The 27,777-nt window shown below is 41.1% G+C and overlaps 2 protein-coding genes across 8 annotated transcripts in view; one reads left to right on the forward strand and one right to left on the reverse strand.

The window, feature by feature from the left end:
- The window catches only part of OTUD4 (OTU deubiquitinase 4), a 49,155-nt gene extending 23,674 nt beyond the window's left edge, over positions 1 to 25,481 (reverse strand). For 5 of the 7 annotated variants that reach the window (XM_009240348.4, XM_063723677.1, XM_063723678.1 and 2 more), the window contains exons 1-7: positions 22,509 to 25,481; positions 17,369 to 17,452; positions 14,378 to 14,428; positions 7,819 to 7,865; positions 6,821 to 6,893; positions 5,312 to 5,393; positions 2,190 to 2,322 (exon numbers count right to left, since the gene is read on the reverse strand). In XM_009240348.4, the coding sequence (XP_009238623.3) occupies positions 2,190 to 2,322; positions 5,312 to 5,393; positions 6,821 to 6,893; positions 7,819 to 7,865; positions 14,378 to 14,428; positions 17,369 to 17,452; positions 22,509 to 22,667 (629 nt within the window). In that variant the 5' untranslated portion in view covers positions 22,668 to 25,481. Of the gene's footprint in view, positions 1 to 2,189; positions 2,323 to 5,311; positions 5,394 to 5,943; positions 6,006 to 6,820; positions 6,895 to 7,818; positions 7,866 to 14,377; positions 14,429 to 17,368; positions 17,453 to 22,508 lie in introns of those variants that run through there. The other 2 variants (XM_054554517.2, XM_054554518.2) reach the window with 2 other exon arrangements.
- LOC129059199 (WAS/WASL-interacting protein family member 2-like) lies at positions 22,862 to 27,527 on the forward strand. Its single transcript, XM_054554864.1, has 3 exons — positions 22,862 to 22,946; positions 23,047 to 24,043; positions 26,649 to 27,527. The coding sequence occupies exons 1-2, from the start codon at positions 22,862 to 22,864 to the stop codon at positions 23,703 to 23,705; spliced, it is 744 nt and encodes a 247-aa protein (XP_054410839.1). The 3' UTR covers positions 23,706 to 24,043; positions 26,649 to 27,527.
- Positions 27,528 to 27,777: the final 250 nt, after the last annotated feature.

A 27,777-nucleotide genomic window follows, 5' to 3' on the forward strand; every position in this document is an offset into this window, starting at 1 on the left:
CTCCCCAAGTATCAAGGCCAAGACCAGGTGGAGATAATTGAATCATGTGGGTGGTTTCCCCCATGCTGTTCTCATGATACTGAGTTCCCACAAGATCTGATGGTTTTACAAAAAAGAGGTTGCAGAGGCTCATGCCTGTGATCCCAGCACTTTGGGAGGCCGAGGCGGGCGGATCGCCTGAGTTGGGGAGTTCGAGACCAGCCTGACCAATATAAACCCCACCTCTACTAAAAATACAAAATTAGCCAGGCATGGTGGCGCATGCCTGTAATCCCAGCTACTCGGGAAGCTGAGGCAGGAGAATCGCTTGAACCCGGGAGGCGGAGGTTGCAGTGAGCCGAGATCACACCATTGCACTCCAGCCTGGGCAACAAGAGCAAAACTCCGTCTCAAAAAAAAAAAAAAAAAAAGAAATTTTAATAATGCAATAGAAAGGTAATCCACATTCCAAGGACAACAACAGTGCAGTATAAAAAGAAAAACACAATAGCGAACACATCTTGTTACACACCCGCTCTACCATCTCTGGTAAACTTCTCCAACTTACTAGCCCCTACTCTACACTTCACCTGCCAACTGCCATACAAGACCCAGTTGTTTCTAACACCATTAACAGCAGCAGCAACCAAAGGGCATGTGCAGAAGTCCCCCAACCTCAATCACAGGTAATAAGTTGTAACAAGCTAGTCATTCTCTCTTCCAATGTCCCCCACGCTCAATGACACGGTGCTCAGAGAGAACCGTAAAGCAAAATTTCTACCTATGCAAAGTCAGTCTATTCTAGAATTAAATTTACAATGGCAGACACTGATTCAAGTTAGAAAGAAATGGTGGCCAAATTTTCAATCAGGATCAGAAAATTTTAATTCAATAAATACCTGGAATTACAAATCAAGAGATATACAGGCCGGGCACAGTGGCTCACGCCTGTAATCCCAGAACTTTGGGAGGCCAAGGTGGGCGGATCACAAGGTCAGGAGATCGAGACCATCCTGGCTAACATGGTGAAACCCCATCTCTACTAAAAGTACAAAAAATTAGCCTGGCTTGGTGGCAGGCGCCTGTAGTCCCAGCTACTTGGGAAGCTGAGGTAGGAGAATGGCGTGAACCCAGAAGGCGAAGCTTGCAGTGAGCCGAGATCGCACCACTGCACTCCAGCCTGGGCAACAGTGCAAGACTCTGACTCAAAAAAAAAAAAACAAAAAAAAACAAATCAAGAGACATACATATATTTTTTAAGTTATTTTTATAATAAAGAATTAGATATCCTAAGCCTTAAGTTCCATTTCTATCTCTAGTGTCACAGAGTGTAACATACCAAGTACAATCCTTTCATATTCTCATACAACAATATATACTTTTAGCTTCAATAAGAATACAATAGGGTTGGTTCTTACAAAAGACAGAGTAAACAACCTAATATAATTGATAACTAATATACTGGATACTGTATCTAGGACCCAGGCTATGTACTTTATATGCTATCTCAGATTTAATCTCTTGAATTGTCCCTTTTGAGGAAATACTGATTATATCCTAATTTTAGAGTATTGGAATTAAGGCTTCTTAGAGAATTTAAGTAACCTGCCCCAAGTCAAGTTAGCAGGAAGCCATGATTGAAACCAGAGCCCAACCTCTTAAACACTACCTTGTACGTCTTGTGTGAAAAAGAAAGCTAAGCCTCAGAGACTCTACGTTGAGACATATTTACTCACAACCTACACAGAGGCATTATCCAGAGGTGTTCACATACTTATAACCCCAACTTGGAACTTTCATTATCTAAAAAGAGGCACTACCTAAGAAAGAAAACAGTAAAAGAAAGTGAAGGAAATCAAAACTTCATTACTGGGTATGTGAACAATTGAAATTGACAAGTTAACTTTAAACTTTTACAATACACACACATATAGGTAGGACCAAATTTATTCTACAAATATGCATCTAGATTGCAGACATAAATTCTCATCAACCAAAAACACCAACTTTCAAAACAAACAGTCCCATAATAGAAATTAGGTAAAATTAGTGGCAGGGATAAAGAAACTTCAGCAGACTGCTGTATTTTATGAATACCATTAATACCTCAATATATGTTATGCAAAAAGACATTTACTGAAATGTAAAGACATTTATTTAAATGTTTCCTTGTATGGCACTAGAAAGATATTTTAGGATTTCATTCTTACTTGCAACTGTCATCCTCTGAATCTGATATTTCACTGTTATCTTCATCAGCTACTTCCAACGTGTCTAGTTCCATCACAATTTTACTAACATCAGTTTTAAATACCTTCTCATACAGCAATTCATAAAGGAGAGCTGCAATTAATGACAGACAGATTTTCCAACATTAACTACAGGCCGTTTTTTAAAAACAGGAACAGACCATCACATTGTAACTTTCTATTGCTCAGGCTTTTAAAATCCTGACTAGATATCTGCTAAACCTTATGGTCAATAACATAATTTTATCAGAAAGTTACCTAGGGTACAACTAAAATTTCTATAAGTGCAGTTAAGTACTTTAAAATAATCGCAAAAGACAGTGCCATTTTTAAAACACCATTACAAAAAGGTATCACAACTCTGAGATAAGTAGGACAACAGGAAAAGCTAAAACACACACACTGAGCAATTATTACTACTACATTCCACACACTGTGCACCTTTATATATCCTTACGTTTAACCCCAGCACAGTGAAGCATTATTCTGATTGTACAGATAAGGAAACTGAGACTTAGGGATGTCATACAACATGCCCAATCTTAAGAGACTTAGACGAAAAACATTTAAGAAGCTTTAAGATTGCTAGAAAGAGGAATATAGTATAGTACATACTAGCTGACAAGTCAGAAGACTTGGATGCTAGTCTAAGCTTTCCCACTAATTGTAACCTTGGACAAGCACTTCTCAGGTTGCTATAGAAAAAGAGGATGTTTGACTACATAACCTAGCTCCAGATTTTAATTTTACATAAGGAACTAAAAAAGCAGCTGTTACAAAATATATTCTCAGCAGCCATTGAAAGAAAGAAGCATAGTTAGACAACTTTGTTGCTTTAAATAAAGTAAAATTTTAAAACTCCAGTCTTGAATATAGGGCAATATATTTTAACAAAAATTCAAAAATACATGGATTTTAGGACTCTGATTTGGTTTTATTACAATGAGCTTTAAGAAAACAATGTACTAAGAATTCATCAACAATGGGGCCAGGTGTGGAGGCTCACACCTGTAATCTCAACACTTTGGGAGACTAAGGCGGGCAGATCACTGGAGGTCAGGAGTTCGAGACCAGCCTGGCCAACATGGTGAAACCCTGTCTCTACTAAAAATACACAAATTAGCCAGGTGTGGTGGTGCACACCTGTAATTCCAGCTACACAGGAGGCTGAGACAGCAGAATCGCTTGAACCAGAAGCCAGTGGTTGCAGTGAACTGATATCATGCCACTGCACTCCAACCTGGGTGACAGAGCGAGACCCTGTCTTAAAAAACAGCAAAAGGCCAGGCAGGATAGGGCTCACGCCTGCAATCCCAGCACTTTGGGAGGCTAAGGCGGGCGGATCAGTTGAGGTCAGGAGTTTAAGACCAGCCTGGTCAAGATGGTGAAACTCCATCTCTACTTAAAATACAAAAATTAGCCAGACTTGGCGGCAGGCATCTGTAATCCAAGCTACTCAGGAGGCTGAGGCAGGAGAATAGCTTAAACCCAGGAGGTGGAAGTTGCAGTGAGCCAAAAGAGTGTGCCACTGCACTCCAGCCTAGGCAAGAGAGCGAGGCTCCACCTCAAAAAACAACAACAATAACAACAACAACAACAAAAAACACCGGGTGTCCACCTCTAAATGAGTTCCCACAGAGACTTCCTTCTTATAGACCATCTTTCTTCCAGGTTCCAGTAACAGGAATTGCAGCCCTCATATCACCCAAACCACAGGCACTTAGAAGCACAGGAAAGACAAGCTCTAGGAGCTATCTTTCCCAAAGCTGAGACGTCCAGATTGTGACTAGCTAGGAGGAAGAAGACACAGCCCAGGGTACAGAGGCTACACTTTGATATCTTACAATGGATTAATTATTTAAAATAGTGTATTGCACACATCTTTACTGGTTACCACTAGCTTAAGAGCAGAGGAAAAAGCTGTCACAAGCCCAGCACCACTGCTTTATGACTGATCTGTACTTTGCCAGAATGGATGATATAAAAGAAACTGGTAGGAAGGGTCACTGCTCTTCTACAGCAGGAATTCTCACACAGAAGAAGGGCAAGGGGAATTCATATGCCCAGGAAACATTTGGCAAAATCTGGAAATATTACTGGTTGTCACAAAGGGAGAGAGAGTGTGTTACTGCCATCCACTAGGTAGAAGCCAAGGATGCTACTTAACATTCTAAAGTTCACAAGAGAGCCTACAACAGAGGATTATCTGGCCCAAAGTATCAATAGCACAAAGGTTCAAAATGCTGCTCTGGAGCCAAATACAATCAAATGTTTGATTTGCTCAGTCATTTGGATTTTCAAGCTATACACTAACAGTTTTTGAAATGCATATAAATCTTTATTACCAAAATTATTGCAGGAAAAAAAAGTTGGTATTTACAAGTCAAACTCTAGCCACAAGCTCCCTTTCCTCCAATTTCTGTTTTGTTTTGCTTGAGTTTGAAACAAGGTCTCACTCTGTTGCCCAAGCTGGAGTGTAGTGGCACAATCATAGCTCACTGCAGCCTTGACTTCCTTGGCTCAAGTGATCCTCCCACCTCAGCCTCCCAAGTAGTTGGGACCACAGGCATGCGCCACCATGCCCAGCTACCTTTCCTCCTATTGCAACAAGTTTTTATTATAATATTAATACACTTGGTAATTTAAGGTTCTTGGACATATCTTTTATAACAGAATAGAATTATTTGCTCTGATTTGTTTACATTAAGACTGTATAAGACCAGGTGCGGTAGCTCATGCCTGTAATCCCAGCACTTTCGGAGGCTGAGGCGGGCGGATCACGAGGTCAGGAGATCGAGACCACCGTGGCTAACACGCTGAAACCTCGTCTCTATTAAAAATACAAAAAAATTAGCCTGGCGTGGTGGCAGGTGCCTGTAGTCCCAGCTACTTGGGAGGCCGAGGCAGGAGAGTGGCGTGAACCCGGGTGGCGGAGCTTGCAGTGAGCAGAGATCACGCCACTGCACTCCAGCCTGGGAGACAGAGCAAGACTCCGTCTCAAAAAAAAAACAAAAAACAAAAAACAAAAAGACTGTATAAGTTTAGGAATATAGTTTCCCATATAAACACAAGGTGATACTTACACTGACACATAGCAGAGCTTTCTTTATACTTTATGGGATACACAATATCATAATGATTTCCATTTGAAAAACACAGTAACACCTGAAAGAGAAAAATAAAAGAAACATTTCAGCCCCTCATATATATAACATTTACATAGCAATGTATGTCTCCAATGCCTCTGAATTACTAGATCATTTCCAAACAGACAGTGAGTATTTTAGGAGTAACCTAAAGCTTCAATGTTGTCAAGATACAGTACATCCATATGCTGAAATGTTATATAAACATTAAATCAAAAAATTAAAATGATTTCTGGAAATGTTTATAGGATCACAAAAAATTAATATATGAAAACATGCTTTCAACTACTTAAAGAACAAGACACTGTAAGAAAATATTTCAAAACCTTATTAATGCTAACCTCTAACAAGCAAAATTTTCTAACAAGCAAAATCAAAGATAAATTTCTTTGTATAAGTGATGATTTTCTAAATCATCACTTATACAAAGAAAAATGCACATTGATTTTGTTTAGAATATAACAATATATTTCAAAACTTGTTTTGAAAAAGCCAGATCCCTTAGAAAGTCCCAGAAACCCCAAAACCCTTATAACAGTAGTATTTCACTCAATTCCCCTCTAACTTACCACCACCAGCATGGTGGAACACAAGCCACTTCAATTTGGCCATCATGACTCCAAAATAGCTACTTAAGACAAAAATTATCTTATAATAAGTCAGTTGATCTTTCTTTCTAGGCTTCACAAAATTTTTCAGTTGCTTCTGCTTTATGACAGATAATGCAACAACACCCTTGTGAGTAAAATTTACACTAGGGAAATATATATGATTACTAAGTATTCCTGGATGTAATGGCAGAACCTATTTTCACAAGTTATTTTTTTTTTACTAATGTTTATATTGATAAAAAACTATAATAGTCTAGTTCATCATATGTATTAATGTCTCAATTCTTTTCAGTGTTTCTACTAAAATGTTATAAAAGGGTTAAATACAGTAATTTGTGGGAGCAAAAAAAATACAAAATAATATGACTAAGTGACAATTAATAGGAACCTTTTTTTTTTTTTTTTAAGACGGAGTTTCGCTCTTGTTTCCCAGGCTGAAGTGCAATGGTGTGATCTCGGCTCACTGCAACCTCCACCTCCCAGGTTCAAGCAATTCTCCTGCCTCAGCCTCCCTAGTAGCTGGGATTACAGGCATGTGCCACCACGCCCGGCTAATTTTGTATTTTTTCAATAGAGACGGGGTTTCTCCATGTTGGTCAGGCTGGTCTCAAATTCCCAACCTCAAGTGATCTGCCTGCCTTGGCCTCCCAAAGTGCTGGGATTACAGGCATGAGCCACCGCGCCCAGCTACAGGAACTTTTAAGAAATCAGAATACCATAACCTTAATATAGAAATATTTCAAAAAATCATTTAAAATTATAGCTTATGAGGTCATGGTAGCAACTAAGTGGTTCTTTTACTTAAATACTTTAGAACACTCTGGAAAATTCTTACCTTTTCAGGAAAATTATTTTCAGTTACTTGTGAAGGAGAAACATTTGGTTCCCGATAAATTATAAAATCTTTCCTGAAAATAACAATTAGAAATTATTTTAAATGGACTATACTTCATGAATTTGAATTTAATCATTCATTCATTCATCAAGGGCCTAATACGTGCCAGGCACTGTCCCAACCACTGGAGATACGAAAGACAATAATGAGATAACTAAGTTGTAAAATATCTATATAAAAGTAACTTTTTTAACATGTAAAATTTCAAATATAATTTGTATATATATTAAATTTCAGATATAATTCTAAAGGGACACTTCAAAAATCAAAGAAATTTTGAAGATGAAATTTAAACAACATTCTGAAAAGAAAAAACAAAGTATTTACCTGCTCCTCTACTAGGCAAAAGTAGCAAAATTGAATACAGGTTGAGCATTCCAAATCTAAAAAGCCAAAATCCCAAATGTTCCAAAATCTAAAACTTTTTGAGCACCAACATGACACTCAAAGGAAATGCTCATTGGAGCATTTTGGATTTCAGATTTTCAAATTAGGGATGCTCAACTGGGTAAGTATAATGTAAATATTCCAAAATTTAAAAAAAAAATCGAAATCCAAAAACTTCTGGACTCAACCATTTCAGATAAGGAATACTCAATTTGTAACATGGTATTTTAGTACGATTCCAGCGGCCATTCAATGCCACTGACCCTGAGAAAGTAGAAAATCATTTCTCTATAAGGTTGATAAGTGATATCTTACAGAACATAGACGGGAAAAATTTCTGTACCCTTTTCCAAAGTATTTTGAAAATTAAAATTTCTAAACACTGCCATATCTAAATGTCAAAATCTAATTGATGCAATTAAAAAAAACTTAGAAAAGATGCTTCATAACTAAAGTATAAAAGAGCTTTGCTATTTTAACATTTTTAACATAATGGAATATAATTTCCCACTGGTTTCATTTTCTTTTACTTATGTTATTACAGTGTTTACCTGTACATAAGAGAAAGGGCACTTATTTCCACTTGTCCTACCCATTCCTGTATTGAAGAAAAAAAGGTGGCATGTAAGTGTCTCACACTTTTTAGATTCCACTTTGTATTTCTATACATACCTTTATACAGCATACGTAATGAGTTCTTAAAGCTCATTATTATTAGTATTGTGAATATTATAAAAACGTGTATATAAAACAGACCACAATACGTGGTAAAATGCAGTCCAAGTCTCTCCCACACACACACACACACAAAAATACTAACAGGGTGAAAAGACAGTTCCTATTGGTGTGGCAAGACCACAGCATGGCATCTGTAAGTTGAGACTTTTTTTTTTTTTGAGATGGAGTTTTGCTCTTGTTGCTCAGGCTGGAGTGTAGTGGCGTGATCTCGGCTCACCGCAACCTCCGCCTCCGAGGTTCAAGCGATTCTCCTGCCTCAGCCTCCCAAGTAGCTAGGATTACAGGCATGTGCCACCACGCCCGGCTAATTTGGTATTTTTAGTAGAGACGGGGTTTCTCCATGTTGGTCAGGCTGGTCTCGACTACCGACCTCAGGTGATCCACCCGCCTCAGCCTCCCAAAGTGCTGGGATTACAGGCGTGAGCCACTGCGCCTGGCCCAAGTTGAGAACGTATTGAAAGCAAGGGCTATCCTCCAGCCTAGCCCTCAGGAGAGCACCTGGCACGTGGCTTAAGCTTGAGAAATGAAATACTGAATAGAGGCGGCCGGGCGCAGTGGCTCACGCCTGTAATCCCAGCACTTTGGCAGGCCGAGGAGGGCGGATCACCTGAGGTCAGGAGTTCGAGACCAGTCTGACCAACATGGAGAAACCCCATCTCTACTAAAAATACAAAATTAGCCGGGTGTGGTGGCCCATGCCTATAGTCCCAGCTACTCGAGAGGCTGAGGCAGGAGAATTGCTTGAACTCAGGAAGCGGAGGTTGCAGTGAGCCAAGATTGCACCATTGCACTCCAGCCTGGGCAACAAGAGCAAAACTCCATCTCAAACAAAAAAAAAAAAAAAAAAGAAATATTGAATAGAAGCAGAAAATTGGGAAGTATAAAAAAGGGCAGAAGGTCTCTTATCTTCAGGGTAAATGAAGGTACAAAAGAGAGCAGTGTCCTAGCAATTGTTTTGAAAACAAGGGAAATTCTACACTCCTTAGAAAAGTCACTTAAAGCCTTTCTGAAAGGCAAATGGCCAGTATATTTCAAAATTTAAAATGTCCCATGTACCCTTTGACCCAGCAATTCAACTTCTATAAATCTATCATAAAGAAATATTTCATGTCTACAAAAGTGTATGTAAAATAATGATGTCACTGGGAATTATTTGTAACAGTGTTAAAAAAAAAAAGAAGCAGGAAAAAAAAGTCCCTAAGATTCCTACAGAATAGTAAAATAATTCATGTTTCAGGCAGGGTGTGGTGGCTCACGCCTGTAATCCCAACACTTTGGGAGGCCGAGACAGGCGGATCACAAGGTCGGGAGTTCAAGACCAGCCTGACCAACATGGTGAAACCCCATCTCTACTAAAAATACAAAACATTAGTCAGGCCTGGTGGCTCATGCCTGTAATCCCAGCTACTCGGGGGCTGAGGGAGGAGAACCACTTGAACCTGGGAGGCAGGGGTTGAGTGAGCCGAGATCGCGCCTCTGCACTCCAGCCTGGGCGACAAGGGTGAAACTATGTCTCAAAAAACTAAAAATAAAAAATAATTCATGTTTCATCCACACTATGGAATATCATGCATTCATTGAAAAGAATGAGGTATAACCACATGAAATGACCTAGAAAAATCACTCAAGATTAAGTTTTAAAAGTAAATCATGGGAAAATAATCCTATTTGTGAAAAACAGAAAGGCACATATATTGGTACATGTGCACACATAGAAAGGGGATGGGGAGGATACATCCTAAATTGACAAGAGAGACAGGGAAATTAATATGAGGAAAAATGAAGAATTTTCACTCTTCATTCTATAATACATCTATATTTTAAAACTTTTACCATAAGAATATTTTCCTGTAGTACTGTGAAGTCAGTAAAGACTTAATACATTAAGTCACCAAAAACAATGAGCTTTGGTAAATGAATGCTGCCACTTACTCCTCGAAAGAAAAGAAAAACTGAAATAAGGAAAATATTTTAAACAATATTTTGATCTTAGACCAGCACAATCTTTTCCCTCAGAGACTTTTCAATAGTTCTTAAAAGTTAGCTCTGATTTTCAAAATGAAATAGGTGCCATATATTAAAATAGATCTCTTAAAATAAGCCTCAGCCTAACAATCATGGCTTCTCACAAACTGCTAGAAGTGATACCCTCTGGTGTAGAGGAAACCGTTCACTGATATGAGTCTGTTTAGATCAAGCACACGAGCTACATTTCTAATTTTTATTCAAGAAATATTACATCACTTTAAAAAATGAAAAATTCTGCCGGACATGGTGGCTCACGCCTGTAATCCCAGCACTTTGGGAGGCCAAGGAGGGTGGATTACCTGAGGTCAGGAGTTCAGGACCACTCTGGCCAACATGGTGAAACCCCATCTCTACTAAAAAATACAAAAATTAGCCAGGCGTGGTGGCGGGTGCCTGTAATCCCAGCTACTCAGGAGGCTGAGACAGGAGAATTGCTTGAACCCAGGAAGCAGAGGTTGCAGTGAGCTGAGATTACACCATTGCACTCCAGCCTGGGTATTAAGAGTGAAACTCCATCTCTAAAAAAAAAAAAAAATGAAAAATTCTATCCGTCTCAACAAAATGCTACATGAGAATAATGTATTTTTTGATACGTAATCTTCAGAATAAACTCCTTTGTAGTCTGGTTAGGTAAACAATGGATATCTAAAATCTTCCCCAAGCAGTGTCAGTATTAAATTATTTTAAAAAAAAAAAGATATTCTACTACCACTGTCTTCCACCTTAACAGTGTAATTTTACTTAATCAGCATTTTTTTATGATGTGTGACATACATCCTTCTTGTAAAAAGAATTCCTTCAAAATATGTTTTAACTAATTAACCATACTATATCAAAATTACATAACAAATGTTCTTAGTTATCAGTATTAAGCTCTTGTTCCTCAAAAGACATTGTTAAGAAAATGAAAAGCCAAGCTTGTAATCCCAACTATTCCGGAGGCTGAGGCAGGGGAATCACTTGAACTCGGGAGGCAGAGGTTTCAGTGAGCTGAGATCATGCCACTGCACTCCAGCCTGGGCAACAGAGCCAAACTCTGCCTCAAAAAAAAAAATAAATAAATAAAATAAAAAATTTTAAAAAAAAGAAAAGAAAATGGAAAGCCAAAATACAAACCAGAAGAATGTATTTGTAGAACATATATCCAATACAGGACTTACATCCAGTATAAAGGACTAGTAAAATTCAGTAAGAACAACAGCAATTAAAAAATGGGCAAAAACCTATGAACAGACATTTCACCAACAAAATTAGATAGATGACAAAAGCACATGAAAAGATGCTCAACATCATTAGAGAAATTCAAGTTAAATCACAAAGAGTGCTGGCAAATATGTGGAGAAACTGAAATTCTCATAATATTGCTGATGAGAAAGCAAAACGGTACAGTCACTTTGAAAAGTTTGGCAGTTTCTCTTAAAAATATATTTACCAGATGACCAAGCAATTTTGCTCTAAGGTATTAATCCAAGAAAAAAGAAAACACATGTCCACAGAAAGATTTATAAGCAATTGTTCACAGCAGCCTCAATTTTAACAACCCAGAACTGTAAAGAACTTAAATATCAATCAGCTGGTAAATGTATACACAGGTTGTGATAGATACATACACAGATTATTCTTCTTAAATAAAAAGGAACTACTGCTAAACGCATGAATGAATTTTAGTGTTTCCAATAGGCTAAGTGAAAGAAGCCAAACACATAAGACTACAAACTCTATCATTCCACTTATATGCATCTAGAAACAGCAAAACTTAGAAAGCAAATCAGTGCTTGCCAGGTCCCAGGGGATGGGGGAAGAGGATTAACTGCAAAAAGGCAAAAGGAAACTTTTTGGAGTGATGGAAATGTCCTTTATGATGTTTGCTGTGGTGGTTACATAAGCATATACACTTGTCAAATCTCATCAAAATGTATATTTATAAGTGATGAATTTCATTGTATGTCAATTTTACCTCAAAGCTGACGAAAACATATTCTCGCACAAGTTTGAAGTACCTTTCAAAATGCTCCACTATTACTCATTATTTTAAGAGGATAAAGATGCTTTCTCTGAGAACTGGATGAAGCAACTGAGTTTATCCATCAACTATCTGCCAAATGGTTTGTTTCCATTTTATACAGCCATATATCAGGAAGGCAAAAAAATATATTTATTTTTTGAGATGGAGTCTCACCCTGTTGCCCAGGCTGGAGTGCAGTGGCACGATCTCAGCTCACTGCAACCTCTGCGTCCCAGGTTCAAGCGATTCTCCTGCCTTGGCCTCCCGAATAGCTGGGACTACAGGTGCACACCACCACGACTGGCTAATTTTTTTGTATTTTTGGTAGAGACAGGGTTTCACCATCTTGAACTCCTGACCTCAAGTGATCCTCCCGCCTCTGCCTCCTATAGTGTTGGGATTACAGGCACGAGCCATTGTGCCCAGCCCAGGAAAGCAAAAAACAAGAATGAAGATTTATAAATATTTGTTGTTAGTAACAAAAAAGAAACAACTGTCAGAAGATGCCATCCAACCCTTCAGTCAACAAAATCCCTCAGCTCTGGAACACAGCAGTAAATAAAACATACAGAACTCTGTGTTCATGGAGCTTAATTCAAGTAGGAAGACGACAAACAAAATACACAGTACATTAAATGGTATAAGCACTACAGAGAAAAATAAAGCAGAGAGGGGTACAGGGAATGTGCTGGAAGCTGAGAATTACAATTTTAGATAGGATAACCACTACTCTGACTTCCTGCCCCAAAAACTTTATATGGCTTCCCAATGCCTGATGCCTAGGCCCCAGGCCCAGAGGCCCTGATTCAGGTATGGAATAGGGGCCAGGGAATCTGCATTTTCACATGCACATCAAGTGATTTTGATACAGATAACCTACAGATCACACTTTGAGAAACACGGGTCTAAAGCATAAGCTCCAAACCACTGACCCTAACACTGAAGGCTCTCCCAGTCTGGCCCCAACCTGCCTTCCAACTCCTTTCTCACGACTTCTTATCTTCACATACTCAATGCTCCACACAATTGGAACTGTTTTCTGAATCTGCTTTGCTCACAGTTTTCACTGCCTGGAACGCCCTTCAGCCCAGGCATTTCCTATTTAGAATCCACTCAGACTTCAAATACAAACTCACTCTCCCAGTGTTGCTTTGTCTACCCAGCTAGAAATAACACTTTGAATGCCTACAGCATCACAGCTATATACCTCTTGTGACAAATCTCCTTTTCTAGCTTGTATTGACCTTCTTTCCTATGATAGGGAAACTTTTTTGTTATCTACATTATCTCTGCATCCCCAGGGTAACTAGGAATTCTTGGCCCATAACAAGCACTCAAATTAGTGTTAGGCAACCAAATGGATACATCAGTCATCGACCAAACACCCTTGGTTCCTATATTACATTCCCTTTACTCCTTAACTCTTCTTAGCTTTTTTCTTTGCCAATGTTATTTTTACCTTAACATTCTAAATGGCATTCCAAGATACTTGGATTTTTACAGTGAGAACATTAGTTTTGTAAACAGAAAAAAATTAAGAAAAATCCTTTTAACATCAACATGACTGAAAAAGTATAGCAGCAGGAGTTGGTGAGTAAGTGCTATCCGTTTCTGTCTCAACAGTCTCTTCCTCTTCACGAGATGATCATGGAAATAGGAACCTGCATGAAAGAACTCTGCCTTCTCAGTTGCCTAGGAAGAAAAACTCTGCAGGCCGGGTGTGGTGGCTCACACCTGTAACCCCAGTACTTTGGGAGGCCGAGGCAGGCGGATCACAAGGTCAAGAGATTGAGACCATCCTGGCCAATATGGTGAAACCCCATCTCTACTAAAAATTAAAAAATTAGCTGGACATGGTGGTGCATGCCTGTAGTCCCAGATACTCGGGAGGTGAATCGCTTGAACCCAGGAGGCAGAGACTGCACTGAGCCGAGATCATGCCATGCACTCCAGCCTGGCAATAGAGTTAAATTCCATCTCAAAAAAAAAAAAAAAAAGATATCAAACTTCACCCTGTCTAAGTTCCATACACACACCAACACAGCATTCTGAAAATCATCACTCCAGTATTATTTCAGCTTTTTATACTACATTTACATGCCATTATAGCAAAGATAAAATAGCACAACTCTATTGTGCTATTTTATAGAGGCAACCTCTAATATACAGTTCCAACTTAAGTGCTGCATAAAATGTGTAGGAAACATTTATAAGGAAATAGGATACATCGTCACTGCATCTCCTCAATACACTGTAATAGTAATCTTCTATTTTAATGAATTTTAAATACATTATTTGGATATATAAAAATATAAATATACTAGAAGACTGTGACATACCTGTGGATTTTCCAAACGCTTTAAATATTCTTCAAATGATCCTTCTATAAACTGCAAAAAATAAATCTATTAGAAATGTCACCTAACATATATGCCAAAACAGTTAACCGCTTCGCTGTGTAAACAACATTCACTGTGAATTAATGAGTTTGTACATAAACCTAAAATACCTCAGTATTTAAAAATATGTACATAATCTAATTATGAAAACATATAGCAATCATTAAAGACTATAAACATACAAAAGAATTTAAAGAAGGAAATTTTGTCAGGAAAGGTTTCCTGAAAGAAGAGTGACTCAAGATGAATGCTGGACAGGATCTGGATGGCAACAGGCAGCTGATACTCTACAGAGAGGGCCAATGTGGCTGAGGAGGAAGAGGAACACTGTGTTGGGAAGACAAGCAATCTGGCCAGCTGGAGCAGGACAACCTGTTGTGGAACGGAGTGGGAGAAGAACCCAAAGGGGGGCCTGTTTACAGAGGGCCTTGAGCCCAGGCAGGACTTAAAGGCTAGATGAGAAAGGCCATTCAAGGCCACTTCAGGTGACATTCTGAACTGTGAAATTATATGATGAAAGCAGTGCTTTAACTTGGTAGTGACCAGTGTGTAGAAGGGAATAAAACAAAGACTGACTTACTAGCTAAGAAATAGTATAGCTTAATAATACAGATAAGAGTACTCATTGTCTCTCAGGTGATACTAGAAAGAGCAATGAGAACTAGTAAGGCTAAAAATATTTTGAAGCATCAACAAAATTTTTCTAATACAGCTTGCTTCATTGCTTCATTGTTACTTTGACATAAAAACAGTTTATTCAAGCTGTGTAATAACACAACCTTTTTTATGTTTCTTTCACAGCAATCGCACTCATTTGAGAAATCTGTAAAAGTCATTAGTTTAACCACCAAATTCAATTGCGTTTAAATTACAGTCCTAGTTGATTTAGCAAAGTGATATACTTAACGACATTAAAGTATACTCCCTAGTCTATAAGAATCTTTTAAGCACCCTTGGATTTTAAGATTGAGATTCTTTCATAGATTATATAATGTCAAATTGCCAAAAATATCTTAAATTTCAAAAGATATTTATAATAAAAGAGCCATATATATTGAAGAGCCCACCAATAAAGGGCTACTGTTCTGTATTAGATGAGTATAGGTCTAAGGAAAAAAAAAAAACACAGAACCATTTAAAGTTACAAGAGACTGCAGAATTCTGACACAAGCCTGCATCCTCTCTGAGAGTCTCCTTTCTGAGCAGAAAGCATCCATCTATGCCATGGCTGAACAATGCCAGTAATAAGGCATAATCCTTTCTACAACATCTCTTTCCAATTCTGGACAACTGAAACTGCTTGAAGGTTCATAAAACGAAAGTGAAACTTTTCCCCATGGAACTTTCAACCTCTGATCATACCTCATAAAATTATATGGACTAAGGCCAGGCACGGTGGCTCACGCCTGTAATCCCAGCACTTTGGGAGGCCAGGGCGGGCAGATCACGAGGTCAGGAGATTGAAACCATCCTGGCTAACATGGTGAAACCCCATCTCTACTAAAAATACAAAAAATTAGCCTGGTGTGATGGCAGCGGGCACCTGTAGACCCAGCTACACTGGAGGCTGAGGCAAGAGAATGGCATGAACCCAGGAGGCAGAGCTTGCAGTGAGCCAAGATGGTGCCACTGCACTCCAGCCTGGGCGACAGAGTGAGACTCCATCTCGAAAAAAAAAAATCTAAAAAAAATATATGCAAAGCACTTAATGCCTGGCACATAGTAAGCACCTCAACCAATGTTAGCAATGTCCATTATTATCAACACAGTTTTACCCTCTGGGGCCAATGATTAATAAGAATTAATTTAAAGACCATTCCACCTCCCCACTTCCCTTCTCTCTACCACACCTTTGCACTCTCTTATCTAGCCTCTGCGTTACCAGGTTTTTTTTAATAAAACAAGGTTTCAAGCCTATCATTTGCAAAGTATTATATCAACATTCTCTACCAGTCAACTAGGGGAAATAACACCCAAAGTTGTCAGATTACATAATTCTAGGTCTTAAAACCAGTAAGTAATAAATCCTATAAGACTTTGAATGTAAAATGAAAACAGGTCACTGTGGCATCTTATTTCACATACTACTGAGAAAATTATATTAAGCTGTTATACAACATTTTATTAACTATTAATCACTACTTACATAATTATAGTGTTCTGATATGTGAGTTCACACTGAACCCTGAAAATTAAAAACCTATAAATGCCTTCTGATAAAATTAAGGGTTCAGCATTACTTACACTCAGCATATTTTTTATACTGCAAGTCTGAATTTTTTTTTTTTTTTTTTGAGACAGAGTCTCACTCTGTCACCCAGGCTATGGTGCGGCGACACAACTCGGCTCACTGCAACCTCTGCCTCCTGGGTGCAAGCAATCCTCATGCCTCAGACTCAAAGAATAGCTGGGACTCAAGCGTGTGCCACCATGCCACTATTTTTGGTAGACCCAAGGTTTCGCCATGTTGGCCAAGCTGGTCTTGAACTCTTCACCTCCCAAAGTACTGGGATTACAGGCATGAGCCACCATGCACAGCCTGAATTTTCTTTTTTTTTAATTTATAGGGAGTTACCCATCACAGAAACCACTATTAATCACAACACCCCCAATTCCCTGACCACGTCAGACAAAGCCCACTTTTAGTATGCAAGGGCCTTGTCCAGGTCATCTTTCCATCCCCCACAGCTCAGTGTCTTATCCATCATAGTAGCTTTCTAAATGTCCAAATAAATGCAAAACATAAAATAGCCTAGAAAACAATGTAACTGAATATAACTAGATTAAGTTCAATAGAGAAGTTTTTTTAATAAGTGTTATTTTCGTAATCTGCATTAAGATCCAGCCTGTGACATTCTACTAGAACACTTCTAAAAGTCAAAATGTAAAACCAAGTCAAGACACCATTACATGTTTGAAATTACAAGTTACCGCTTCAAATTTCTCTCTGTTCTCTCGAAGATAGTGAATACAGGCCATTCTGACTTCAACATGGCGAGACTGAGAGTGCAATACCTAAAAAAAAAAGGCAACAAACACGCTATTAAGCATTTAGTTAAAAGTTACAACCTAATGTCTTCTTTTACACCCAAAATAATCTGACAACCAATAGATTATCAGTCTTTCTCCATTTCCCTTTCTATAATTTCGATATCTTTACTCATTCCTATCTCTTCTTCTAACTAAGCACAGCGAAAACAGGACATATACAAACAATACTACTTCTTAAGCCAAATTTGTAAAGAATTTATTAGCCTTTCTCCTTTAGGACATTTTTGTAAATTTAGGACACTCTCTTCCCTTGGCCATCCCTCCACAATAACTTTACTCTTCACAAAGAAGAGCTAACAAAACCCATGCTACGCCATGCTCAACCTCATCCTACACATATTGAAAAAGACAAACTGGCAACTTCAGTAGGAATGTATTTTGAGGCTTTCAGCCTGTAAGAGGCCGATTTATTTTACCCATTAATTCTGAATCCACTTAGAGGCTCTATGTAAAAATTTAAGTCCACTATGGTTTCAGAAAAATTAAGGCACTCATTCCTTCTTTGGTGATCAAGCTTACAAGACAAGAAAGAACATCCAAGTAGGCAGCATAGGGGGTGCAAAAATGTTGTGTGATGTCATCCCAAGAGGTTTGGGGTTTGTTTTTATGCCCTAAATTGTAAAGCATCAACCTCCAAAGTATGATCCAGATCCTCTCACTCTGCAGTTTTCATTTTCTTCTATTAAACAACCAGTTCAGCAAAAAGATAACTTACTGGCATGTGGTCTTTTACCAAAATTCTAAAACTGTGAATTGAAACAACTATTTCTTTTTTTTTTTTTTTTTGAGACGGAGTCCTGCTCTGTCACCCAGGCTAGAGTGCAGTGGTGCAACCTTGGCTCTCTGCAACCTTCACCTCCCAGGTTCAAGCGATTTTCCTGCCTCAGCCTCCTGAGTAGCTGGGATTACAGGCAACTACCACCGCGCTTGGCTAATTTTTGTATTTTTAGTAGAGACAGGGTTTCACCATCTTGGCTAGGCTGGTCTCAAACTCCTGACCTCGTGATCCACCCACCTCAGCCTCCCAATGTGCTGGGATTACAGGCATGAGCCACCGTGCCCAGCCTGAAACAACTATTTCTTATCCAATGCTTCCTTCTAGCTAGCTCCCAATTCTTTTCTCCCTCCTGAGACAGAGTCTAACTCTGTCCGCCCAGGGTGGAGTGCAGTGGTGCAATCTCAGCTCATCGCAACCTCCGCCTCACAAGTTCAAGCGATTCTCCTGCCTCAGCCTCCCGAGTAGCTGGCCTACAGGAGCTGCCATGTCCGGCTAATTTTTGTATTTTTAGTAGAGACAGGGTTTCACCATGTTGGCCAGGGTGGTCTCAAACTCCTGACCTCAGGTGATCTGCCCGCCTGGGCCTCTCAAAGTGCTGAAATTACAGGCATGAGCCACCACGCCCAGCCCTAGCTCCCAATTATTTAACATGCTTAAAGGAGATTAAAATTCTTTTCTATTACTGGGTATCTCAAATAAAGATATTCCTGTACCCTAAAGGGTTATGGTTTAAAAAAAAAAACAAAAAAAAAACTCAGACACACTTAAAATAACACATTTCAAACGACCATCAAGGCCTCTTGAGAATTTATATTAATAGAAAGTAGCTTTAAAAGTTACAGATCCTGGCCAGGCACGGTGGCTCATGCCTGTAATCCCAGCACTTTGGGAGGCCGAGGAGGGTGGGTCCCCTGAGGTCAGGAGTTTGAGACTAGCCTGGTCAACATGGTGAAACCCCATCTCTACTAAAAATACAAAAAAAAAATTAGCCAGGTGTGGTGGTACATGCCTGTAGTCCCAGCTACTTGGGAGGCTGAGGCAGGAGAATCGCTTGAAACCAGGAGGCAGAGGTTGCAGTGAGCCGAGATCGTGCCAGGACACTCCAGCCTGAGTGACAGAGTGAGACTCTGTCTCAAAAAAAAAAAAAAATTACAGATCCAATTGAGTGGTTCTCCCTTTATGTTTAGCATGAGTAGAGAATTTGGGAAAAGGGAGGCTCCAGCTGTGCATTCTACAGCTCTCTTGGATAACAACCAAGGCTCATTTATACCCACAGAACTGGCACAACTGCCTGGACGTCTAGTATGTCCTATTACGCTGAGATACACTGAAAATGCACCTGTTGAGGTTAGCAATTAGTTTGCTTTCAGTGTAATAACTGGTTTTCAGTTTAACTGATTCTACCTTCTCTGCTGTTCTTGGACACTATTAAACTGTATTCTTATATATTCTAAGAGTATGTGACCAAAAAGGACTATCTATATGTAAAAACAGCCACCACAGAATTTTTTTGCCAATTCAACAAATGACATTTAGCAACACTTCTTTCACAGAAGCTATGTTAGACACTATTATAAATCAAGGTATTATTCGTATGAATAAACCAGTGTCATCTGATAGGGCTTTCCTCTGCCATTAGCAAAGTGGAGCTAGTCTTAAAGCCATTTACCTAGCAACAGGTGGCAAACATAAGTTAGTAAAGCTTATTTTCAATCAAAAACAATGGTAGGCATATCTACTGGTTCTTCTCTTTTAACAAAGATTTTGGCACATACAATCTATCTGAACCTGTTGCTCAGAAGCAAAACTCTTAGCAACTTCCATAAAGTGTGAGAGTGCTGGTAATTCACAAAGTCAAGCACTGCAAGAAAAGCAAGGTTAAATGACAACTTTCTAAAATGTAAATTATTGTGCAAGGTTGAGAACACACCGGAAGAATTAAAGTAGTATGACAAATATCTCTGCAAATTAATATATACATGAAAGCAAACTAGAAGGCTTTCCCATTTTTACTTGGGACAAGATAGTGATAAACACTGGGAAAGGCTGAGACAGTGTTTTAGCAAGTCCTCTAAGACTGCCCTATTTTTAGCTCCATGGCTGTGGAGCTGATTCAGGTCAGGCCTCCGGCAGGCCCAAATCCACAAGTGTAAAAAGGAAATGGCCTATCTAAATCAGATAATTTGGAGAGAAAGACCAAAATCCTAACTCGAGTCTCCTCCCCGTCTTTAAAAACTGCCACTTAGATTATTTACTTTGATTCCTTCTTAGAAATGATGAATATTTGTGATTTTATAAGAGAAATTGTTGGCAAAAAATATAAATCATTGGTATACATTTTAAAAGGGAAGCCTGACGTTGGTATTACTTCCTTTTTCCCACACATACACACTTTGCCTTTGGCGATGATGGCTATACCTGTAGTCTACTGAATAACTGAACTTCCCCCAAAGTTCAAGGTCTTCAGCTAAGCTCATCAGACTAAAACTGAGTCACGTAACTGGGAAGGGTAGTCCCTTATGCCTAACCTAAACCCCATTACAAAATACAATAAAATGTGTTACCTGATGTAACAAAGACTTCTTAATGTAAACTAGCTCTTGCCCCTTTTCTACTTAAAAACAGAGATGTCACTACAATAAAAGAGGCTTCTGTATAATCAAGGCCACCAAGTATCTATGGTATGCACTAAGGAAATCAGGCACACCTTTCTGCTTCAATATAAAAACTAGGACTCAGATAACTCAAATCCAAGTAAGCTCCAAGCTTCCCTTACCGCCATTTATTTCTACCTCCTTGCTTACCAAACTCTGCTAGGTCTAACAGTACGTTATAAATATGGGCTGAATTCACTTCCACCTCTTCCCTAGGCTTCTGGAGGTGCTGAGGAGTCCAAGGAAGCAGGACAGACAGAGATTCAGAAAATTCACAAATGGGGCAGACTATTTACCTACTAACAATAAGGACTGGAGGGAGTGGGTGGGTGTGAACATACCCCACAGCAACATTGAAAATGAGAAACGGACAGAGCCTGGTTTGGGGAGCTTTTGGAAGAATTCTTCAATGACAATGTCCGCAACATAAAGCAACGGTTTGTGTCCGTTAAATCAATTTCTTGTTTTAAAGAAAGATTTTACGCTACCTACGGTAAATAAATGGCTTGCCTTTTAATGTTTAAAAATGAGAAGAGACTGGCCTCCAGATGTTAAGTAAAACATTTACTCACAAATAGAAATTTTAAAAGTTATTTAGCATTCAAAAAAGGTGAGGGAAAAGAAAACAGAAACATCATAAAAACCCCAGAGGCGGGTAGGGAGGGGTGTGCGATGGGGTGTGGGGAGCAGGTCCTAGGTCAAAGGAAAGCACATGTGAAAGATCTGAAAGACACACCAGAGCAGAAACTTTTATCCAGCTACTTCGGCAGCTATTTTTCAACATAGGATGGGTTTTGGTGACTGCACACCTACAGCACACAGTGTTATATAACATGGATAAGCTCGCTTAAAAAAAAAAATCAGAAAAATCTTCCTGAGCAACTGTGTTAGAAAATGGTTTTGAAAAGCTCCAGTTACACGTACCCTTTCTACTACCAACATCAAAATAGGCTTCTTTTAAAAAGTCAGTTCTGTTTAGTATACCTACACAGCCCAGCAGAGCATAATAAATGGTGGAACCTACTCAAGACAAATCCTTCAAAATATTCTATATTTGTAAAAGGTTGGTTTTCTCAAACGGCAGTTTGCCCATTTGATTCAAGTGACATGGGCGAGCTTGCCTACCCCACATTCCAAAGTCCAGCAGCAAACCAAAATACGTTCCACAAGTAAAGTTTGATCCACCACTTCTACTGAACACTTGGTTTACTGGAATGGGGTGAGCGTGGTGCTTCTCAAACGAAGGGAAGGAAGGTGAATGCGGAACAAAAGTGAAAAATATCATGTCGCCAGGTCCCCAGCAATAAATCAACTGTACAAGCTCCGAGCAGGCCTCACAAGTTGTCCTCAACTCATTACCTCTTCATCAGGAGAGAGACACCCCGTTAATTTGCGGGCTTTCGAGTTTCAATTTGCACCTTTCAGACGCAAAGCAGCGTCCCACTCCGGCGTTACAATGGGGCGCTGTGACGACAGCCAGGGCACGCGCAGCCCCGGCCGTGGGCAGCCCGGACAGACCGCAGCTGCCTCCCCACCCAGACCCGCCCGGCCGTACCCGCCTCCCCTCGAACCGCCCCCCCGCAATTACCTGCTCCGCCACGGCCCGGAACAGGCACGACCCGTCCTTGGCGACCAGTTTCCGATACAAGCCCAGTTTCCGCAGATAGGCGTCCATGGGCGTCGCGTCCTCGCGGGGCCCCGCGCCGCCCTGGTCCCCGCCGTCGGGGACGCCGACGGCCGCCTCCATGTTGCTGGTCCTGCTGCAGGCCAGGCGCGGCGAGGGCTAGCCCCACATGGCCAGGCCGCCGGCTGCTCGACGCCCCGGCCTGGGGCAGGCGGCGGCTCGGGCTGGGGCTCGGGCTCCGCGAGCGGCGGCAGGCGGCGGCGGCCCGAAGCAGCGGTCCGCGCTCTCCGGGCGCATAGGGGAGCCCTCCCTAATGCATGGCTGTCCGCACGCGGCCGCCTCCTCGGAGCGAACACGCGCCCACGACAAACAGGGGGAGCGGGATTAAGGAAAACCCCGAGAGTGAGTAGTCACTTCCCGACGGCCTCGCTGCCTGACTCAGGACCCAGGCCGGGGGTCGCCGCCCCCACAAGTTTCCTCGTCCGTACCGGTGTGAAGTGAGAAAACCCCCGCCCCTGGCGCGCACGCTGGGCCGGCTCAGGTGAAGCGAGGCCTGCGCCCCCGCGCACTCCCCACGCCGGGAGCCGAGGAAACCAAAAAAGAAAGAGGCGGCCTTTCGTTTCCCCACCTCGCTGGAGGGCGCCGGAGGGGCGGGGAGCGGGTGGGGGCGCCCGGGAGAGAACAGCACCTCGCAGCCCAGAATTTGTTTTCGCTTTCGGCCCGACAGCGGAGAGGACGGCGGGAGGTGTAGTCTTGGCAGCAGCAGGAAGTCGACTTACGGCGGGCGGGGACGCGCTGGCCGGCCTACCCGGGGGAGGTGCCCGGGAGGCGCGCGGACTACAAGTCCCTACAGCGCGGGCGCCGCCGCCGCCGCCACCGCCCCGAGCCGGCTTCGCGCTGCACTGGCGCCGCGTCCGCGAGCAGGCCGAGGGGCTCTGCCGGCCGACGTGGGGCAACCTGCGTGCGCCACCCGCCAACCCTGCCGCTGCGCCGCGTGAAACGCGCGCGCCGGGCTGGCGTGGAGTTGCCAGGGACACGGCGGCGCAGTGTCGGCCCTTTGTGTATTTCTTTCCAGAGGGCGCACCTGTCTGCTCCCTTCCCCCCGGCCTGCTCCCCTGGTGTTTCCATGGAGGTGGCTTTAACGGCTTAAGCAGAAAATAGAGCTAATTGGCGGAGGCTCCGGGAACTGGCACGGTGCGGGACGACACACTCTGTCCATAAATCAACCGTGGACTGCTGATTCCTATTAGAAGTACAGCTCACGTACTACGGCAAGATGAAGGCTTTGCCAAAGACGTTTTTGTTCACCCTGTCACTGTAGCTGAGCACCCCATCACAGAGACATGTCACTGTCGGAAGACGTTAGGGGTTTTTTTTCCCCCCTTCTTAAAAAATTCATCTTGTAATTGCTTGATAACATGCTGACTGGACTGGCCATGGCTTCCACCAGTGCTCGAGGCTTCAGCTCAACTTCCCACTCTCCGACGTTGAATGGCAGGGTATTGACAAAGTCAGATTATGCTTTAGAACCCAGAATTTATCCACCATGCTTCTGTTGCACCAGCATTTTATTTTGCTAAAATACAACAACATCTGGTGTCCTTATTTAAATACATGGTTAATCATAGGAACTAATTCAGTCTTTTAGGCTATGGTGGAGGAGAGGGAGAAGAAAAGGGAGCTTTACTATAGGTTTAGACATGTAGTCAAATACTTTGGAATGGGGGCAAGGCAGGCCAGGTGGTGAGAGTCCAACGACATAAATTTTTAAAAAACTACGTTAGACACTTTCCAGTATTTTCAGTGCAAGCGATCAGTCATGTATTCCCTTTCCTTGGAGCGTCTTTAATTTCTTAATGTTTAAATATTCTATCTCAAATTATGCTGCTTTTAGAGAATACAAACGTTATCGTTACCTAAATGAAAAAATGTCCCTGCCTCAAATTTACTTGTTGTAGCGAAGAAACACTTTGAAATCAGGTTTAGAAAAGTATAGTTTCAGCCGGGCGTGGTGGCTCACGCCTGTAGTCCCAGCACTTTGGGAGGCCGAGGCAGGCCGGTCACCTGAGGTCAGGAGTTCGAGACCAGCCTGACCAACATGGAGAAACCCCGTCTCTACTAAAAATACAAAATTAGCCGGGCGTGGTGGCACATGCCTGTAATCGCAGCTACTCGGGAGGCTGAGGCGGGAGAATCGCTTGAACCCGGAAGGCGGAGGTTGCGGTGAGCCGAGATCCCAACATTGCATTCCAGCCTGGGCAACAAGAGCGAAACTCCGTCTCAAAAAAAAAAAAAAAAAAGGAAAAGAAAAATATAGCTTCAAGTGAAACCTGTTGCTTTTCTTTTTAAAATACATTTACATTGCATATACTTCTCATTCTGCTCAAAAAAAAAATTCCTGAGTATTGCCACTACTTAAAACATGGATCGCCCTTGTTTTTGAGTTTAAAAGCTTGCCTTTTAAACTCAAAGAGAAACTCAAAGTAATCTCTAAACTCCTACTGAATGAATGTAGAACAACCTCACTCTAAGCTGGCTGCTTCTGGTTCCAAAATTAGAAGTGATGCACCTGTTATATCTGACCCTGGGCCTGTTTAAGGAAATCCTTTAGGTATTTTGAGACCTAATCCAAGACAGACCCTCTGTATGCCAACTTCCCAAATATAGCTCAGTGTTAAGGCAACATTAGAGGATCCTATGCCTTTAAACTGGACCAAAACTTAGAGAAACTCACTTACTTTCAAAGGATCTTTACTTGTTGACATTAACTTCTGAACCTTTTCAAGAAACCAAACCAGAGTTGATAGAATGTTTATTCTAAGAAACCCGTTTCTGACTGTGTGAAGAACTCTAAACAGACATCATTTTAATCAAATAATACCTGAAAGATTCAATGCTTTTGAGACCTAATGAAATTATAAAATTAAACTTATGCAAAGGAGTCAACCAACTTTTTTCTTCTTGTGCAAAGTCAATGCCTTAAGTTTGTTTACTGTGACAAACTTTAGGGCTAATAATTGTACTAGATAGAATTTTTTAAATTGTTTTTTACTTCATAGATTGATAGATTTTATGGAGTTTTGTTTTTTCCAACAATACCTAAGGTTAGGTATTGTAGTAGGCAGCCTCTAAAATGCCCCACCCCCGACCCCCACCCTGTGATTCCCACTTCCTGGTATTCACACTCATATAATCACCTCCACCTTGTAACAGGATTGGTCTGAGTGACCAATAGAATAGAGCAAAAGTAATGGTATGTCACTTCTGAGATTAGGTTATAAGAGACATTTTTGGCATTTTGATTGCCCTCTCTTACTCCCTGTCTCATGGGTCACTCATGCTGGTGGAACCTGGCTGCTATGTGTCAGATTTACAGAGAGGTTCCCTTTGTAAGAAACTGGAGCCTGCCTTCCTCCAGCAGTCATGTGAGTCAGCTTTGAAGCGAATCCTCCAGCCCAGTGAGGCTTTCAGACAACTCAAGCCTTGGCCAAAATCTTGACTACAACCTCAGGAGAAACCCTGGCCAGAACTACCCAAATAAGGTCTGAAATTCTTGACCTCAGAAACTGGGTGAGATAGTGTTTGTTTTAAGCTCCTAAATTTTGTCATAATTTGTTACATGGCAATAGATAAATAATACAGATATAATTCTTCATTATTTGTCTTTACTAGATAGAGAATGAATGCATTTTGACAATTCGTGAAAATAATCACTAGTTTAGTATCAGTGGTTTTACCAGTTCTCTGAATTCTAAAGATGAAAAGGTGGGTTATTTTACCAAAGAGTCAAAATAGTAAGTAATAGGATTTTTTTTGAATCTATGAAATCTCTTACAAAAATAGAGTAACCTAAGAATGTCTTTATTGCCACATAGCATTGTTTCATTTTCTACAAAAATTCAAGTAATGGAATCCTACTCAAAAAATGTATTTTATGAAGAAAGACCTGTTTCTTCTGGATCTTATCTGCCAGAGGCTGCTAATTGTCGTTCTCCACTTCCCATTTGATTTCCCCTGAGTTTTTGCTGGGTCCATGGGCACCCAACTTTGGGCTATATCTCCCAGCTACCTTGGAACTAAATGTGACCCTGTGATTGTGTTTAGGTCAATGGGATGTAAGCAGAATTATTTAACTTCCAGCTCATCTCCTTAAAGATGAAGCCTCCTGCCTTCTACTCTCTGTCCTACTTCCCACGAGCTGCTCTGAAAACATGGTTGAAGGCCGAGTGCGGTGGCTTATGTCTGTAATCCCAGCACTTTGGGAGGCCGAGGCGGGTGGATCAGCTGAGGTCAGGAGTTCAAGACCAGCCTGGCTAACATGGTGAAACCCCGTCTCTACGAAAAATACAAAATTAGCCAGGCTTGGTGGTGGGCGCCTGTAATCCCAGCTACTCTGGAGGCTGAGGCAAGATAATCACTTGGACCTGGGAGCCGAGATCACGCAACTGCACTCCAGCCTGGGCAACAGAGTGAGACTCCATCTCAGAAAAAAAAAAAAAAAAAAAAAGGTTGAAACTAGTTAGCCAGCTTTGCCGGGCACAGTGGCTCACGCCTGTAATCCCAGCACTTTGGGAGGCCGATGCAGGTGGATCACGAGGTCTGGAGTTTGAGACCAGCCTGACCAACATGGTGAAACCCTGACTCTACTAAAAATTCAAAAATTAGCTGGGCGTGGTGGCACACGCCTGTAATCCCAGCTACTCGGGAGGCTGAGGCAGAAGAATCGCTGGAAACCGAGAGGCGGAGGTTGCAGCGAGCCAAGATCCGGCCATTGCACTCCAGCCTGGGTGGGCGACAGAGCGAGATTCCGTCTCAAAAAAAAAAAAAAAACGAAACTAGTTAGCCAGCTTTGATCATGCAAAGACAACACCCTAAGATAACAGAGCAATGAGACGGAGGACTGAGCTCCTGAATACTTCATAGCCTGTGATCCTTGAACCAGTCCTCTCCAGACTGTGAGAAATAAACTTATTTTACCAACCATTGCTGCTGTTGTTATTATAGCTACTTAGTCTATGTATTCTAACATATTTCCCCCTCCAATATCAAATAAGTGATAATATTTGGGACAAATTAAATTTATTTATAAGAGTTTCTGAGTTGAGCAGAATGTAATTCTTTTTTTTTTTTCTTTTGAGACAGGTCTTTTGCCCAGGCTGGAGTGCAGTGGCACCATCACGGCTCACCGTAGCCTCAACCTCCCCAGGCTCAGGTGATCTTCCTACCTTAGCCT

This window comes from Pongo abelii, chromosome 3 (genome assembly GCF_028885655.2).
Source record: "Pongo abelii isolate AG06213 chromosome 3, NHGRI_mPonAbe1-v2.0_pri, whole genome shotgun sequence".
Classification (NCBI taxonomy): domain Eukaryota; kingdom Metazoa; phylum Chordata; class Mammalia; order Primates; family Hominidae; genus Pongo; species Pongo abelii.